This window comes from Littorina saxatilis, linkage group LG7 (assembly GCF_037325665.1).
Source record: "Littorina saxatilis isolate snail1 linkage group LG7, US_GU_Lsax_2.0, whole genome shotgun sequence".
In the NCBI taxonomy this organism is placed as follows: domain Eukaryota; kingdom Metazoa; phylum Mollusca; class Gastropoda; order Littorinimorpha; family Littorinidae; genus Littorina; species Littorina saxatilis.
Genome location: NC_090251.1, coordinates 34,180,889 through 34,199,606, shown reverse-complemented (window position 1 = coordinate 34,199,606; position 18,718 = coordinate 34,180,889). Strand labels below are relative to the sequence as shown.

The following is an 18,718-nucleotide window of genomic DNA, read 5'->3' as shown; positions in this document are numbered from 1 at the left end:
TCCCATAATCAGAATTCTTCCTCTTAGCAAAATTCTGGCGCCAGGAGACCCCAATTTGTCTAACTGCCCAGTTCGAGCTCTTAGCAGTTATCTGTCCCGCACGGCTCCTATCAGAGCTAAACAGCAGAAGCTTCTTTTCTTATCTCTGAACACTGCTAGAGACAAAGACATATCTAAGGTAACTCTTGCTTAATGGGTCTCAACGCTGATCAAATAAGCGTATGAGTGGTGGCGCAAAAAGAAAGGGGGGGGGGGGGGGCAGTCAGTTCTCCCTCTAACGTCGGCAAGGACGCACGGCGTTACCAGCGATGGTAGCAGCAGGGCAATTGTTGCCTAGCTCATAGATGAGCACCCCACCACCTTAATTAGCAATCTGCTATATGTGAATTGGGATAAGATATGTAATTTAATCGAAAATTTTAATAATAAATTTTCATTTGATTAATATATTTGCCCAATTCACATACTAAAGTCCCTCCTGCCTAACCTGCTTTAGATTCCCTAAAAATAAAAGAATGCTTCGAGCGAATGAATAAAACATGGCGGCGAGAGCACGTGTGCGCAATGCATGTTGGGATGTAACCTTGACCTGGCGTTGTCATGTGACCGTCAAGGCTGTTATATTTTTAGGGTTACTTCCCCCTTACCAGGGTGGAGCGTAGTTTCAGCGTTCTAGCACTAAACTGAAGTAAATTGCTATATGTGAATTGGGTAAGTAAATTTATTATTAAAATTTTTGATTGTGTAAGGTGTCCTTGTGTGTTTCCTTGTCTAATAATGAAATGCAAATGTGCTTACTTTGCATTTTTATCTTTATTATCTTTATTTTTACCTTAGGGATATCTTGCTGCTGGAAGCTGGATTCCTGACTCTTCTTGTGGCTCCTCTGTCGATTCCATTTTTCGGAGTTCGTTCATCCGCACCCCACGACTACGTCACACTGTGGTTGGTCCGATGGCTTCTCTTCCGTCTGATGTTTGCCTCTGGGGTGGTCAAGCTGACCAGTCAGTGTCCCACATGGTGGGGACTCTCAGGTATGGCCGGTCATGGCGTAATAAATTGATGATTAACATAAAAATTGTCCATAATAATGATTATTAATTAAATAGAATGAGAATGGTGGAAACAGCCTGATTCTTCAGAGTTAGAGTCCCCATTTTTTATGGTCATCTTTGTCTTGTGCTCTGGGGTACGTTTTCATCTGGCCGAAGAAACCAGTTGGATTTTAGGAAATCAAATCCAGAACGTAGCAAATGCCCACAAGTTGCACCACTGGCATGGGTGTAAAAATGGGACAAAGCAAAAGTTAGGGGGAAAAAAGTTACGAAATCTGTTCAGACTGCCTTAGTTAACGCAGCACTTAAACCTGGAATAATTTAATATTTGAACACTAATTCAAAGGTAGTTTTGATGTGCGTTGTTATTATTCAAATCTTAAAGTGAACTGGGAACCTCTTGGGGAGATTTCAGACAGTGTCTTTTGCAGGAAAGGGACTGAAAACATCCTTTTGAGGTTTGATTCTTATTTTCAACTATAAAGGGATATATGTGAGAATGAAACTGGGCTTGTCCTTTTGAAGAAGCAGCCTGCTTGAGTTAGCAGGTGTAAAGAAAATGGTGGAAAGGACATGTGCATTTTTTGGTATGACTGCTTTCACTGTGAGAAATAGAGCAGATATCTTGATGATGTTTGTATGTTATTTGTGCATATTTTTAGGTCTTCTTTTCGTTGTTTTTCAGCTCTGAGCGTTCACTTTGAATCCCAGGTAAGTGAACATTTATTTGGTTGCACAGTACATGATACAAGTAATGCTGCTTTAGTGTTGAAGAGATGGTGGCAAAACTAAACTAAAGGGGAAAATAGAACAAACTATTTTCTCACTTTCAAATAAAGACAGGAAAACGGCTTATCTTTTTCTCACTTTAAATTTTGAAAAGGCTATATGTTGTGCGTTTCTTAAAATTTTCAGTTTAAAGATATCCTGCTGAGGGAACATATTACCATTTTCACACTGTAAAGTTCCTTACTTAAAGTTAGCAAACTTCACAATGAAAAACCAAACTGTTCGTGCCTTTCAGTACAATGGACAGTTCCATGTCTGTTCTCCACAGTTTATTTCATTCAGCTATTTCGTATCACCATTTATACTAAACTATGTCACGTTTGAAACCAAAACAGGCAGTAAGAGCTGCAACCAATTTCATTCTTTAACGTCATCTATTATTTGCATTGCAGTGTATCCCAACACCCTTAGCTTGGTACTGGCATCACTTCCCGGAATGGTTCTTGCGGCTCGGTGTCGTTGGGACCTACGTCATTGAAATCGGCTTTCCATTCCTCTTCTTCTCTCCTCTGCGCTCCTTGAGAGTTATCTCCTTTTACGCCCAGGTGAGCAATCAGAGATAGGGATATTTGCATGGATGAAACCGTATGCACAGGAAGGTAGGACTCAGGAAATCAAATTAGGTACTTTCCTTGGGTTTCAAAAATTGTAACTTTTCCCTTCAAAAAAGTTTTTTTTCCCCAGTAAGCGTAACCTTATTATCCCTCATATCATCATATTCCTACTCATCATAGTCATGATATTCACACCAATTTCTTTATTTATATTTTTGTCTTCATGAATGCAGTTTAGAAAGAAGTGGTTTTGGTCCCATGTAGTTGCTTCACATAAAAACAAATGTGTTCAGTGACCAGAGCACTGGCCCCAAAATAACAACACAAGTCTTCTTCTTCTTCTTGGCGTTCGCAGAGGTTACACAATCAGTCCAGCACTGGTGATAAATGTTGTCGTTTTCTCCAACTCCTGTCGACTGCCGTATAGTTTGGTCTGCAAGGGAGTTGGTGACGGCCACACTTCTTTTCGTTCCTCATCTAGTAAGGGACATCGCTGTAAGATGTGTTCCGCTGTTTGGTCCTCTTGACCGCAGGCACAGGTTGGTGATGGCGCCAGCTTGAACTTTCGGTTCATGTGAGCATTGAGCCTGTTGTGGCCAGTACGCAGCCTGATGAGGTTGACTTGCTGCTCTCTGGACATTGTGTGGTAGTCATCTCTGTTTGTCCTTGGCCTCATCAATGCCTTGATGATTGTCTTCTGCTCACTAAAGCTGACACTGTTTTCAGGTTGGTCTTCCAACAACACAAGTAGGACCATGCATTTATCAATCAATATCAACCAATCAATATGAGGCTTATATCGCGCGTATTCCGTGGGTACAGTTCTAAGCGCAGGGATTTATTTTTTTATTTTTTTATTTTTATTTTATGCAATTTATATCGCGCACATATTCAAGGCGCAGGGATTTATTTATGCCGTGTGAGATGGAATTTTTTTTACACAATACATCACGCATTCACATCGGCCAGCAGATCGCAGCCATTTATCCAGTGATAGGTCACTTCCTGCCTTCCTGAATTTGGAAATGTTTTCCAAGTTTCATCAATAGTTCTGTGTGGGGTTTCGGCCTTTGTCTTTTTCCTGGATGTGGCTGTGTATCCTTAGTTTGTTTTGTGTGTGTTTGTATACTAGTATTTGTCCTGTTTTCATACATCAGAAAGTGAGTTTTTTCCCCTTCCTCTGCTTGTATGTGGTTGTGTATCTTTATTTTGTTCTTGTGTTTGTATGCTATTTTGTCTCCAGGTTTCATCCATGGTTATATATATATATATGTTATTTTTACCCCTTCTTGTGTGGTTGTAACTTGTGTATCTTCCGTTTATGACTAATCAAGAGAGTCTTGGTTGTGCAGTGTTAGGCTGCCTGCCCCGCCTTCCGGCTGTATTGTCGTATAGATGAATAACTTGGCGTTGAGGTTTTCTGATATGATTTTCAATCTAGAGTGTCCAAATTTCAAACAAGAGACTCAAGGTTTTACTGTCCTTGTAAAAACATGTAAATATAGAGTTAGATTTAAGAATTACACTAAAAATAATCCGAATATGATAAACAGTCCCTCACAAGAAACACACACAATCACACTCTCTCTCTCTCTCTCTCTCTCTCTCTCTCTCTCTCTCTCTCTCTCTCTCTCTCTCTCTCTCTCTCTCTCTCTCTCTCTCTCTCAAAGAAGTGTGCATGGTCAGTGTCATAATTATAATGTTTATTCAATTTTAACACAGAATAGATTAAAAACATTGTGCGTTCTCACAACCAAAAATGTTTGCATCATAACCTCTCATACACACTTAACAATATTTCAAGCAGTGCATACAAACCGGCATAGAGTGGAAGCTCCCTTTTAAGACATACACCACCCCCCCCCCCCACCCCCAATTTAAGATTCCCCCTCCCTGTTTTTTTAGGCCTTGACTTTTGAGATTTTTTGTTCATCTGTAAATTTACCTCCATTTTGATACTCTCTCCTGGTTAAGGTCCAATTTTAGTCCCCCCGCGGGTTAGGGGGAAGAATTTACCCGATGCTCCCCAGCATGTCTTAAGAGGCGACTAACGGATTCTGTTTCTCCTTTTACCCTTGTTAAGTGTTTCTTGTATAGAATATAGTCAATGTTTGTAAAGATTTTAGTCAAGCAGTATGTAAGAAATGTTAAGTCCTTTGTACTGGAAACTTGCATTCTCCCAGTAAGGTCATATATTGTACTACATTGCAAGCCCCTGGAGCAATTTTTTTATTAGTGCTTTTGTGAACAAGAAACAATTAACAAGTGGTTCTATCCCATCTCCCCCCTTTCCCCTATCCCATCTCCCCCCTTTCCCCGTCGCGATATAACCTTAAATGGTTGAAAACGACGTTAAATACCAAAGAAAGAAAGAAAGATCTCTCTTGCCCAGCCACCCCCCTCTCACACAAACACATTCACACATGCTAGCATTCTCTTTATCACAGACTTTTGGAGGGTTACTTTGGTATCACAGTAAAGGAAAACAATCTTAAAAAAGTAAGATCGTGTATCAAGAATGTTGTTACTGGGATTTGTTTTCCAGGGCAAAGATTGTCAAAATAGACACAAACATTTTGACAATTTTATTTATTTATTCATTTATTTATTTATTATTTTTAGTTTTAGGCATTCCTTGAAGTCACATTTCCCTCACTGTGAAAAAGTTCAACAGTTCTGCCGAAACGACAGCAACTATTTTAGCGATTTGAAAGTAGTCTCCAAATTTCGCCTACTGTCGAAATCAAACAAAATCCACGCTATATGCTTCCAGTTTGGCTGACTCACAGTAATTGTTTGACTCAACCAAAGCATTCTGCACAGTCAACATTTTCCTTGCTGGTGATGCAGAACTTTGTGTGTGCCCAGGTTTTCATGTGTTCTGGCTGTCAACATTTCTTTACTCAAGTAACACATGAGACAAAGCAGTTCTGTTTGTATGCCACCAATCCTCATAAGCAGAAAGGACGTTTTGATCATGTTTACCGTATCACATAACATCACCACAAAAGTTCTTGGGGATTCGCACTCAAGTCATGTAGTTTTGTTGTGCTCAAAGATTACTCCAGAAAAAACAGTCACTCATGCACAGATATTTCCTGGATTGCTGGGGTTGTACACTTCCCACACTTTTGAATGAACATTGTCTAAATAGGCGGTACAAGTTCGCCAGTACTCAGTCCGGGACCTCCACGTGCCTTTGAGCTAGAAATGAGATCCAGGTATTGACGTAATTCTTTTAAACAAAAATCCAGCAAATCCAGCTTAATACACATAGCCTTGAGGAGAATGTCTTACTGATGCAACACAAACAGGACTTCAACTGGTCATACATATAACCTTGAAGAAAATGTTTTAGTAATGCAACACAGTAAATTGTTTTCCACTAGTCTTTCACATGACCTTGAGGAAGGAGTCAAGGCTACTTCCTTGCACGTCCACCTTATAGTAGAGTCCGGGGAACCTCTTGAAGAGCTCAGTGACCTGTTCCATCAGGTCCTGCATGAGGTCTTGCACCAGGGAGAAGTCTGTGCCGCGTACAGCCAGCATGAGGGTCCCTGCCTGGTCCGCCGCGTCCTTGCTCAGGTTCTTCCACAGCAGGACCTTCTCCGTTTCTGTGGTAGCGTAGATGACGTCACGCCAGTCCATGCGCGTCATCACCATGTCCTGAATGGCGGCCGACACCTTCTGGAACACTCCGAAGGGAAACACCACGGGGAAGTGGTACACCACCTTCAGGGTCTTCTCCCCAGGGGCCGCTGTCTCTGGCCACTCCGCCGCTAAGGGTGTCAGGTCCTCGTCCTTGTTGTAGAACGGCAGCACCATCAGGGGCCGCTCGCACAGAGGGACGGTGAGGATGTCTGGCTCGGGAATGGTGTAGCAGAGGTCCAGCAGGGGCAGCAACTCCAGGAGGTCGGTGATGGTGTCCTGAGACATCTTCTTGTGGAACCACAGACAGTTCAGCAAGGGGCGCGAGATCTGACCAAACTTGAGGAAGAGATCTCGCATGACATTGAAGCCTTCTTCCGCCAGCCTCCCTTTGCTGTAGAACACTCTATTCTCCGGGTAGTGGAGGAACTCCTCGATGTCGTGGCGATACAGGCAGGAGAGCAGGTCCACCAGGATCCTAGGCCGATGGAAGAGGATCTCGTCCAGGCCGGGGATGTCGTACCAGAGGACCTCGCCTGTGTCGCAGTAGTACTGCACGCACTCCTTCAGCTCGTCCTCCTTGATGCCGAAGAGGGCGGCGGTCTGCTCCACGTGGTCCCACAGCAGGTAGTAGCCTTGCTGCAGCTTGAGCGTTGACTTCATGCGGTGCCAGTGCTGGGGGACCTTGCGTTGAGCGTGAGGGAACAGCGAGCGGTCGATGGCCAGGTGCTCAAGGTCGTTAACCAGCTCGCGGATCCCTTCCAGACTGTCAGTGGCGCTGACCGAGCAGACCTTGGGGAGGATGCGGAGGGGGCAGGCCAGGATGTTGTTGAGGCGGTCCTTCCGGGTGTTCAGCATCTGCTTCACAGCCTCCTGGGCATCGCTCAGCTCCTGACCTTCCAGCTTGGCAAGGTCATCCTGGATGGCCTCCAGCTCCCCCTGGTGTTGACGGCGGTAGTCCTGCAGGTGGCGCTTCACCAGTTGACAGACGACGTCGGAATGGTTAGGGACCTCCTCCCCCTCCTCGTGTTCCAGGAGGTCGCTCTTGGTGCCGACCAGCTTGACCACGATGCCCGGAGTGTAGGCCGTCAACATCTGCAGCCAGCGGCCGATCACGTGGTGGTAGTCCTCTTCCCGAAACGTGTTGGCATCGTACACGATCATGGCCAGGGCTTTGCGGTCCAGGAAGAGGTGGTGCATGAGCTGGTAGGCCTCGTCTCCGCCGAAATCGTTGAGCATGAAAGCCACGTTGTTCTCTGTCCTGCAGGGAGTCTGCTCCAGCAGGCGTGTGCGGTCAAGCATGGCTTTGGTGAGGGAGGACTTGCCTTGAGCCAGGACTCGCACCAGACTGGTCTTGCCGGCCTGGGAGTTGCCAAGCACCAGGATTTTCTGGCGCTGCAGGTTCTCCATTTTGATGATGAGCAGTTTCTTCAGATACCTGCAAAATAACACAGCTTATTGTGAAAGAGAAGGAAACTAGCAGAACCAAATTAAGCTCAAAGTAGTGGTACAAATCTAAGATTAAAGCCCACGGTGGCCTACATCATGACGGGTACATTTTAATCAAGATGACAGACAAAGGGACCACAGAAGGTGTCCTTTATTGGGAGTAGTCCTCTCGTCAGAGGGGCCTCACATCACAGGTTGCAATAAATCACCCCAAAAAAGAATGAAAAAGCTTTATAATGTGACAGTCAGCCTCGTATATAAGCCCTATTACCTTTGTAGTTTAGAACCAGGAGAACTCGAGGCTACATATGACATACTATATCAGAATCACTAAAAAAAACCATAAACTTTGATTGCAAAAGATAGCCAAGAGAAGGTGAGAAATGGGTAAGCAACTGTTCATGTAGGCAGATTGACACCATCACATGTATGAATATCGCTTGCACATCTTGTCATCTGAATCAAGAAAATCTTTGTGAAAAGGAAAATGTCAGTCTTAGTGTTGAGAAGAAGAGTAAGAAGCAAAGAAATAGAGAGAGAAAAGGATATGGTAAAGATTGATGATTATGACAGTTACCAGCCAAAAAAGAAATGAAGAAAGAAACGAAATAGGTGTGAGCGTTCTTGATCAACATTTCACAATCACCAACCTGTAAATGTTCTCCGGCTTCTCAGTTCGCCAGACCTCTGGTGGAGGCTGCTCCAAGGGGTTCCTGTAGAGCCACAGCCCATGCTTGGTCAGCTTGCGAAACCCATGCGCCTCCTTGAGGTTGACCAGCTTGTACAGTTTTATGGGGAGGTAGCGAATGGCGTTATTGGTCACGTCCAGTGTCTCCAAGTTGGTCAGCTCACAGATCTCGTCGGGCAGCGACTGCAGGTCGTTGTGCTCAGCAATGAGAGACCGCAGCTCAGTGAGTCCGCGGATCTCTGGCGGCAGGCGGCGGACTCGGTTCTTGGCGATGTTGAGTTCGATCAGGTTCTCGAGGTGGCCGATGGTGGGAGGGACGCGCTCGAAGCTGTTGTTGTTGAGGCGTAGGACCTTGAGGCTGTGCAGGCGTCCGATGTCTTCCGGGAGGGTCATGAGTAGGTTGAAAGACATGTCTAGCACCTGTAAAGTAATTTTACTGTTTGAATCATGAATCTGGATGTGAATCTGGTATTGTTCACTGATCTGTAACAACTACACAGTGTTGCACTGCACCAGGGGGTGTAAAAAAAAAGTTGAGTTGATACCTTGCTTTTTACATTTCGTCAAGTTTTGACTAAATGTTTCAACATAGAGGGGGAAGAGTCGTGGTGTGTGTGTGTGTGTGTGTGTGTGTGTGTGTAGAGCGATTCAGAGTAAACTACTGGACCGATCTTTATGAAATTTTACATGAGAGTTCCTGGGTATGATATCCCCAGACGTTTTTTTCCATTTTTTCGATAAATGTCTTTGATGACGTCATATCCGACTTTTTGTAAAAGTTGAGGCGGCACTGTCACTCCCTCATTTTTCAATCAAATTGATAGAAATTTTGGCCAAGCAATCTTCGACAAAGGCCGGACTTTGGTATTGCATTTCAGCTTGGAGGCTTAAAAATTAATTTATGACTTTGGTCATTAAAAATCCGAAAATTGTAATAAAACATTTTTTTTATAAAACGATCCAAAATTACATTCATCTTATTCTTCATCATTTTCTGATTCCAAAAACATATAAATATGTTATATTCGGATTAAAAACAAGCTCTGAAAATTAAAAATATAAAAATTATGATTAAAATAAAATTTCCAAAAACGATTTAAAAACAATTTCATCTTATTCCTTGTCGGTTCCTGATTCCAAAAACATATATAGATATGATATGTTTGCATTAAAAACACGCTCAGAAAGTTAAAACAAAGAGAGGTACAGAAAAGCGTGCTGTGCAACCACTACTGCGCTAAACAGGCTCGTGCACGAGCGGCGGACTAGGGTCATTGTTGAATTGTTTCTTGTATTGTTTTTGCTCTCCCTCACCCCTCAACTCCCTTTTCTGTACATAGTCTGATTTCTTTTTGTTTTAGTTCCTTTTATTTGGTGTTGAATGAAATGTGTTTTTATTGTGTTTTTTAATTTTCCATGTACCCTCACGGGGTTTTTATCGGAATAAAACTTGACTTGACTTGACTTGTCATTGTGAAAAAATGCAGTGCGTTCAGTTTCATTCTGTGAGTTCCACAGCTTGACTAAATGTAGTAATTTCGCCTTACGCGACTTGTTTGCTTTTTAAAAGGAATATTCACGCGTCTGCCTGTATTAGTATTTTTCTTTTAGCCACAACACTGGTGAAATATTGTGGAATATAAGTCAAACAGTCTGTAATATTGTAAGTCTCCTGTATAGAAACATGTGAGTTGTATGACTTTTTACATTTTGTAATGTCCTCCTCATAGACGAGGAATTTTTCTCAAATCTCCGCCTTTTCATGTAATAGTTATTGCCAGTTTAAATATGTCTTAAGATATGGTCAAGTAACAGTTCAATAAATGAGAGAGAGAGTTTGCTCGTAAAGCTGCATGTGATCTTGAAAACAGGGCCATTTTGTGGAAGGCAGCTCCAGCAGGTGATAATACATGTATACCAGTTTCAAGGTTGACAATTCTTCTTCACATACAAAACCACTACATAAAATAAGCATGGCACTTACCTGCAAGTATCTCAGGTTGTAAATGGTGGTGGGGATCGTCTGAAGAAAGTTGCGGCACAGATAAAACTCCCTCAACCTGATGTTGAAAACATCCGGCAAGTTGTTCAGCTTGGTACTCTCCAAGTCCAGAACCTCTAGAGCAGGCAGCTCGAAGACCACCACAGGGATGTGCTCAGAGTTGATCTGTCGCTTCTTCAGCAGGTTCTCCATGTAGGGGTCGACCACGCCGCAGAAGCTGCGATAGTTGAGTGCCAGCATTCTGAGCTTCGGCATCTCTGGCAGAGTGTCAGGCAAGGTCTCGATGCTGTTCCCCCACAGCAGGATCTCCTCCAGCTCCTGACAGTACGCGATCTCTGGCGGCAGCGAGGTGATGTTGGTCTGCTGCAGGTTGAGGCGCCGGAGCTCCACCAGATTGCCCACCTCGGGCGGCAGGATGTTGATCTTGTTGCGGCTGAGGTCCAGCACTTTGAGCTGCTTGAGGCACCAGATTGCGGGCGGCACGTAGGGCAGGTTGCACTCGGAGATCTTGAGCTCCTCTAGGTCTGTCAGTACCTCCAGCTCCTGAGGGAGACCTGAGAAGTCCTGCAAACAAGATGCGGATTTGTTAACATAAGCTTTATGGTTGAGTTCAGATCCCGTATCTCATATATTGTATGAAATTGAATCAAGTTTTTATTTGAACATTACAAGATTTTATCATTAAGCTTTTGGCCCTTGTAAGAAGGGTTATAACTCTAGAGAGCTTGGAAAGCAAGCAAAGTGTTATTTTTGTGTGTGGATTTTGCCCTGTTCTGGTGGAAGGCCTGCGAAATCCTGCAAGGAAGTGGTGACTCTCATTCACTGTGTAGTGTTTGATATTTTGCAAGTACAGTACATGTACACCTATCCTTCCTTTCACTAGCTATAATGCACACACACTCGCAAGCATGCATGCACGCACACACACACACACACACACACACACACACACACACACACACACACACACACACACACACACACACACACACACACACACACACACACACTAATGCAAACTAAGGAGTTAATCCGATATATATATATACATGTTACTGTACTTTTAACAGAATTTTTAAGAAATTAAGGGGGAAATACCAGTAGTGGCAATACATGTACTGCGGATTAACAATTATCAAAGGAAGGAATGGTATTGTACAGGCTTGAATAGATGCCAGCCTTCAAATGCAGATTTCCTCATGGCAACTTCGATCCTGTAATCCAGTTATATTGATGTTTGACGGAAGTATGGGTCTTTGATATTAAAAAGCGAAAGGACCGGCTTTTCTGCACTGTTCAGAATGCTGAAGGCTGGAGAGCACGTCAAAATTATTGTCATAATATATTTGTGTTCATTGACAGAGGGTATGCCCTGTGTTTGATGAGTCAGTAATGCATTAGTTATACCTTTAAGGGGTGCAGGGATCGCGCTAGCTTTTTAAAAAACGCGTAAGTCATACGCAACGAAACGAAAAAAACGCGTCACGGACCAATATTTTTGCGTACTACGAAAACACGTACAGACACAAACAAAACACGCACGAAAGACTTAAAGACACTCCTTACCTAAATACGGCGAGTTTTCCTGTCGAACTCCGCGCACGCCTGTCGAATAACACCCCTGCTGTCTCCAACCTTCGGGCCTTGCGAGTTTGTTTCCCGCTCTAATACGACTAGACACACTTTCCGCCTTTTGGAAGCGCGAGATGGGAGAGCAGCTAATGTCTGTTTCATTATCCGACAAGACATTATCTGGTAATACCCTCGTTACGTTCGTTTGCGATACTTCGATGCAAAAAGAAACGGACTTTAGTTTTGACGCGCAGATTTCATGTGTGTCGTCACTTCTCGAGCCCTATAGTCAGTTTCAGGATCGGGTGATTATTAAGTCAGAGCAAAAGCGCTGCGTGAAGACAAGAAAAAGTTACAATATTTTTGCGTATGGCTTACGCGGCGCGGCGAAAAAAACGCGTCAGCGACTTTTAAAATGCGTCAAATACGCAAAAATCGTGCGTAAACGCGATCCCTGGGGGTGGAAGGTACTGTATTTGGTAATGGTAGAAGTCAATAATTAAGATTATAACAATGTATCAAAGAGTTGGAAGGATTATGTTGTTAACATTAATTACTCTTTGTGGTGGGGTAGATGTTGAATGTAACCTCTCATAGTCCTATTTAAAAAATTTTTTAAAGAAAACAAAGAAAGAAACAGAAAAATTTCCTAGAAAGCACATTTGTAGGCACAAAAATCGGGAATAAAAAAAACAAGTCGCGTAAGGCGAAAATACAATATTTAGTCAAGTAGCTGTCGAACTCACAGAATGAAACTGAACGCAACGCAACGCAGCAAGACCGTATACTCGTAGCATCGTCACTCCACCGCCCGTGGCAAAGGCAGTGCACGTGGAATTGACAAGAAGAGCGGGGTATTCGTTGCGCTGAGAAGGATAGCACGCTTTTCTGTACCTCTCTTCGTTTTAACTTTCTGAGCGTGTTTTTAATCCAAACATATCATATCTATATATTTTTGGAATCAGGAACCGACAAGGAATAAGATGAAAGTGTTTTTAAATTGATTTCGAAAAAAAAATTTTGATAATAATTTTTATATATTTAATTTTCAGAGCTTGTTTTTAATCCGAATATAACATATTTATATGTTTTTGGAATCAGCAAATGATGGAGAATAAGATAAACGTAAATTTGGATCGTTTTATAAATTTTTATTTTTTTTTATAATTTTCAGATTTTTAATGACCAAAGTCATTAATTAATTTTTAAGCCACCAAGCTGAAATGCAATACCGAACCCCGGGCTTCGTCGAAGAGTACTTGACCAAAATTTCAACCAATTTGGTTGAAAAATGAGGGCGTGACAGTGCCGCCTCAACTTTCACGAAAAGCCGGATATGACGTCATCAAAGACATTTATCAAAAAAATGAAAAAAACGTTCGGGGATTTCATACCCAGGAACTCTCATGTCAAATTTCATAAAGATCGGTCCAGTAGTTTAGTCTGAATCGCTCTACACACACACACAGACAGACAGACGCACATACACCACGACCCTCGTTTCGATTCCCCCTCGATGTTAAAATATTTAGTCAAAACTTGACTAAATATAAAAAACAGTAGAAAAATACAACGCCAACTGACCCCAGGGTGTGTGCATCTGATTCCGTTGCGGCTGATGTCCAGTTTGATAAGGGATTTCATGCGCCGCACCTCCAGTGGCAGAGAACGTAGATTGTTGGAAGCGAGGATCAGCACCCCCACATCTTTCGCTGAAAAAGAGGGGAAGGAGAGAATGCAGGGGAGAAGAGCATTACAGTGGTGATTGATTATTGATTGGCTCCATCGGGCGGGGATGTAGCTCAGTCGGTAGCGCGCTGGATTTGTATCCAGTTGGCCGCTGTCAGCGTGAGTTCATCCCCACGTTCGGCGAGAGATTTATTTCTCAGAGTCAACTTTGTGTGCAGACTCTCCTCGGTGTCCGAACACCCCCCGTGTGTACACGCAAGCACAAGACCAAGTGCGCACGAAAAAGATCCTGTAATCCATGTCAGAGTTGGGTGTGTTATAGAAACATGAAAATACCCAGCATGCTTCCTCCGAAAACGGCGTATGGCTGCCTAAATGGCGGGATATAAAACGGTCATACACGTAAAATTCCACTCGTGCAAAAAATACCACGAGTGTACGTGGGAGTTTCAGCCCAGAAGAAGAAGAAGAAGATTGGCTCCATTGACTATCAATAATTCTGGTGTGATGTATTTTTAGAAATAGAGGTTGGAAGATTTTCTGAAATGTCGGCTTTTACTAGTTTTAGAATACATGTGTGAACAAGAATCTGAGTTTGCGTTGAAAAAAGGGGGTGTGCAGTAGTGACTGGTTATTGATTGGCCATATCGATTATCAGTAACTCGGACGCGGTGTGTTTCTGGAGGATTTTCTGAAAGGTTGGGTTTTAGAGTGTGTAAACAGGAATCAGTGTGGGTGAGCATTGAATGCACAATTGATCTGTTCGCATTTGCAAGGCATGCACCCTGTTGGTTTGTCTGACTCTTTGTGGCATTGGGGATACAGTATTATCAAATGCAAGTCTTTTTTCTGTAATGGTTGTAAGCATGGTGTCATTAAGAAAAAGTTGACGGGCGCTGTGGCGGGGTGGTAAGACATCGGCCTCTTAATCGGAAGGTCGAGGGTTCGAATCCCGGCCGCGGCCACCTGGTGGGTTAAGTGTGGAGATTTTTCCGATCTCCCAGGTCAACTTATGTGCAGACCTGCTAGTGGCTTTTCCCCCTTCGTGTGTACACGCAAGCACAAGACCAAGTGCGCACGGAAAAGATCCTGTAATCCATGTCAGAGTTCGGTGGGTTATAGAAACACGAAAATACCCAGCATGCTTCCTCCGAAAGCGGCGTATGGCTGCCTAAATGGCGGGGTAAAAACAGTCATACACGTAAAATTCCACTCGTGCAAAAACACGAGTGTACGTGGGAGTCTAAGCCCATGAACGAAGAAGAAGAAGAAGATTAAGAAAAAGTGACCATTCACAGTACTCATCAATAACCTGATGTACAGACCCAATAGAGTGACACTCTCCCCCTATCCCCCCCCCTTTCCAAAAAAAAAAGGAAAACAAAAAAGAGACCTCTCCCTTTTTATATACTTTTTAGGATTGTATGTACATAGCCTTTGTAGATTTGGCTGTGTGTTACGACACTGTTACCGGAATGTGACAAAACAGTGGAACCCCCCTCCCACCAATTTTAAGAGGTCCCCTTTTTACATTTAGTCAAGTTTTGACTAAATGTTTTAACGTAGAGGGGGGAATCGAGACGAGGGTCGTGGTGTATGTGTGTGTGTGTAGAGCGATTCAGAGAAAACTGCTGGACCGATCTTCATGAAACTTGACATGAGAGATCCTGAGTATGGTACCTCCAGACATTTTTTTCATTTTTTTGATAAATGTCTTTGATGACGTCATATCCGGCTTTTCGTGAAAGTTGAGGCGGCACTGTCACGCTCTCATTTTTCAACCAAATTGGTTGAAATTTTGGTCAAGTAATCTTCGACGAAGCCCAGACTTTGGTATTGCATTTCAGCTTGGAGGCTTAAAAATTAATTAATGAGTTTGCTCATTAAAGTTGTCATTAAAATCGATTTTTCGCAAACAGATTTAAAATTGATTGCATCGTATTCTTCATCACATTCTGAATCTAAACATCTATACATATGTCATGTTTACTCTTAAAATGTGATCACAATTAACGAAAATAGATTAATTAGTCTTACGATTAAAATTTAAGAAATCGATCCAAAAATGATTTCATCTTATTCTTTATCATTTCCTGATTCCAAAAACATATAGATATGATAGGTTGTATTCAAAACAAGCTCAGAAAGTTAACAAGAATACAGAAAAGCGCGCTTTCCTGCTTAGCACAATACGCTACCGCGCTAATCTGGCGTGTCAATATCACTACGTTTTGCACGTGGGAGGTGAGCGATTTCTTTCACGCGGGGATTGACGAAGCTGTACTGTCTTGGTGAAAAAATACAGTGCGTTCAGTTTCATTCCGTGAGTTCGACAGCTTGACTAAATGTAGTAATTTCGCCTTACGCGACTTGTTAAGACCTTAATTTGTCAGATTATCTGTTCAACCCCTATGTAAATTTGTCTTCTTTTTAAGTCTACATCCTTTTTAAGACTTGAATTTCACATCTTTTTTATGTCTTAAAAGAGGGGTTCCACTATACAGGATATGAAGTGAAACTGATTGACCAGCTTCCTTTATATAGAGCAATAGGATTGAACAGAAGTGAGAGTGGACATTCCCCTCTTCCCACCTGAACACACACACGCCTACACACACACACACTCACCCTCGCACTCGCACACACACACACACACACACACACACACACACACACACACACACACACACTTTGAATGTCCAAAGCACTCACTGCTGAGCAAGGAAGCAGGAATGACCGTCATCCCCTGTCCAGAGTAATCCACAATCTTCAGCCCTCGCTCCGTCAGTTCCGGGGTCTTGATCTGCACGTTCTTCCTTTTCGTGGCGGAAGGAGGGGCCGACTCACCGCTGGGACTTTTTGTGCTAGAAGAACCAGGACGCTTTCCTTTGGCCGAGCCAGACGGACGACTCGGAGAGGGCGATTTTTCGCGTCCGGATTTCTTCCTCCCTGGGGAAGGGGATTTAGGAGCGGGCGATTTTCGGTTGAGCGTTGCCGTTGGGGAGTTTTTGGGTGAAGCGGACTTGCGGTTGGGGGAAGGCGTCTTGCTTTTGCCCCGTGGGGTAGGGGAGGGTGTCTTCCCGGGCATCTTGGTGCCTTTGTCCTCAAACTCGAACTGTGGATCAAAAACCAAAGGAAATGTTATTGACGTTGAAAGTCTTCAAACTCTTTAAGACCAAGGGTTTGACATAGCAACGGACCTGTTAATCTCTCTATCCCCTTTCCCCCTCCCCCTTTTCTCTCCCCATGTGTTTAATTGAGAGAGAGAGAGAGAGAGAGAGAGAGAGAGAGAGAGAGAGAGAGAGAGAGAGTGTGTGAGAGAGAAAGAGAGATTCTTGACCTTTTAGCCCAAAGCTGGAGAGAGGCAAATCAATGAAGACGTGTTCAAATGTTAAACAGGGGGGAATATATTGGATATTGGGGAAAGAAAAAAATTAAAAACCAAAACCAAACAAAGTCAGTAAGTAAGACAAAACCTTGCCAAAGAGGATTTATCAGACCACGCACAGACGCCACAGTATACGACGCAAAGACGGACCAACGGAAAGTGGACACATGAAAAGCCAAACAACAGTCGGATCATTGGTTGTAACAGCAGCATTTTACAGCGACATTCTGAAACATTTCTCAGTTTAAACAGTATAATTCATAAGTTAGTAACAATGCTGTAAATGTATGACCCAATATTGGAACTCAATCAGTTGAACTTCCAAATACGGCCTTTAACACAGACTCATTTGATTTCGCAGACGGAATTGAAAATGGTTTTGTTTTTAAATGCCACATGCTTACCTTGACAGATTTAGCACTCTGTTGTCCAGAAGACTTGCCGCTTAGATTGCTACCCGATCGGCTGAGGTTACTACCCGATCTTTCCAGTTTCTTGCTCAAGTTGCTCGCTGATCTTTCTACCTTCTTCATTCTGACGGTTTGGTTTTGTAAACAAGGCCAAGACGATTCAAGCAAATCTGATTTCTTCCTTCCTTTTCAGGAAAGAAAGTTTTTTTTCCGACTTATTCAGTGATCTCTTCACTTTCTTTTAGGAAAAAAGCTTTGCATCGATTTATGTTGTATTTATAGTTCCTTGTGCTTTGCAGTATGGAACTTGATTGTGGTTAGTTCTAGACATTTAGGAGAACAGACAGATTTGAACTGTGCGTTTATTTCATTCGTATTTCACGGTTTTACATCATCTTCCAAGTTGTGACTGTATAACCACGAGCGCCATGATGTCCCATGTCGTGCTGTTTAGGATCCGGCAATGGGTCATTCCCTGTCTTCTTCTTACTGATGATCCTTCATTAGCTCTCTGGCACAATTTTCACAAGCACTGCACCGACGAATCTCACTTCTTTTCAATGTTCAACCTCAAACAAATGTCACCAGCGCTGAAACCGCACACTACCGCCCCGTAAAGTGTCCTAAGATGATAATGAACGATCGGTTCTCATGCGGTTGAGAAACGCTTCCAGGAGAAACCTGTCACCTTGGTGCTACTGTGACAAGGACCGGGTACCCGCCCACCCGACTCTCCAGGAGAAATTGTAAAAGGGTCTATTCACACAGCACATGTTGTGTCTATAGCACTACGCTGAATGCATACACGAAAAAAAAGTGTTAGTCGCGGATTCTATCGTGAACACTTTCAGGGCGATTGCACGGCAAGTAATGAATGGTCTCAAAACATGTGGGCACAGCTGCACCCCGTTGGAAAGTTTTGTGTGTGTCCCCGTGTGTCCCCGTATATTCGGGGGTGTATAGGGTTCACCCTGTCTGTCTGTCTGTGTTTTGTGTGTGTTTCTTTTTGTTGATCTTCAGCCGTGGCGTGTGTGCGTTATAGATACCTTCCGGCTGGCTTTCTTGTGTACACGATCATGTAAAGCACTACGTGTCTGTCGAGGAGTTCACATTGGAAAAGAATATCCCTCCACTTGTTTGTAAAGATTTTAGTCAAGCAGTATGTAAGAAATGTTTAGTCCTTTGTACTGGAAACTTGCATTCTCCCAGTAAGGTCATATATTGTACTACGTTGCAAGCCCCTGGAGCAATTTTTTGATTAGTGCTTTTGTGAACAAGAAACACTTAACAAGTGGCTCTATCCCATCTCCCCCCTTTCCCCTATCCCAACTCCCCCCTTCCCCCGTCGCGATATAACCTTCGTGGTTGAAAACGACGTTAAACACCAAATAAAGAAAGAAAGAAATCCCTCCACTTCAACACATGCAACACTAAAATTCACAGCAACAGCAGCAGCAACAAACACACAAAGAGT

General features: G+C 43.2%; 2 protein-coding genes across 3 annotated transcripts in view; one reads left to right on the top strand and one right to left on the bottom strand.

Moving 5' to 3' along the window:
• The window catches only part of LOC138971252 (lipase maturation factor 2-like), a 57,400-nt gene that overhangs the window by 12,579 nt on the left and 26,103 nt on the right, over positions 1-18,718 (top strand). For both annotated transcript variants that reach the window (XM_070343953.1, XM_070343952.1), the window contains exons 5-7: positions 838-1,034; positions 1,741-1,766; positions 2,237-2,389. In XM_070343953.1, the coding sequence (XP_070200054.1) occupies positions 838-1,034; positions 1,741-1,766; positions 2,237-2,389 (376 nt within the window). The remainder of the gene's footprint in view (positions 1-837; positions 1,035-1,740; positions 1,767-2,236; positions 2,390-18,718) is intronic.
• LOC138971251 (malignant fibrous histiocytoma-amplified sequence 1 homolog) lies at positions 4,076-18,069 on the bottom strand. The gene is made up of 6 exons (XM_070343950.1): positions 17,239-18,069; positions 16,159-16,561; positions 13,342-13,469; positions 10,168-10,749; positions 8,146-8,603; positions 4,076-7,484 (listed from the first exon to the last, which is right to left on the bottom strand). Exons 1-6 carry the CDS (start codon positions 17,365-17,367, stop codon positions 5,792-5,794), a joined length of 3,393 nt encoding a protein of 1,130 aa, XP_070200051.1. The 5' UTR covers positions 17,368-18,069; the 3' UTR covers positions 4,076-5,791.

What these genes read in the sequence shown, in the direction of transcription:
- LOC138971251 (XM_070343950.1), bottom strand. Translation starts at nt 17,367, where the DNA reads ATGAAGAAGGTAGAAAGATCAGCGAGCAACTTGAGCAAGAAACTGGAA. An exon ending in TCAGATGCACACACCCTGGG is followed by an intron (nt 10,750 to 13,341) that starts GTCAGTTGGCGT and finishes TCTTGTTTGCAG; the next exon opens with GACTTCTCAGGTCTCCCTCA. An exon ending in AAGCCGGAGAACATTTACAG is followed by an intron (nt 7,485 to 8,145) that starts GTTGGTGATTGT and finishes GTTATTTTGCAG; the next exon opens with GTATCTGAAGAAACTGCTCA.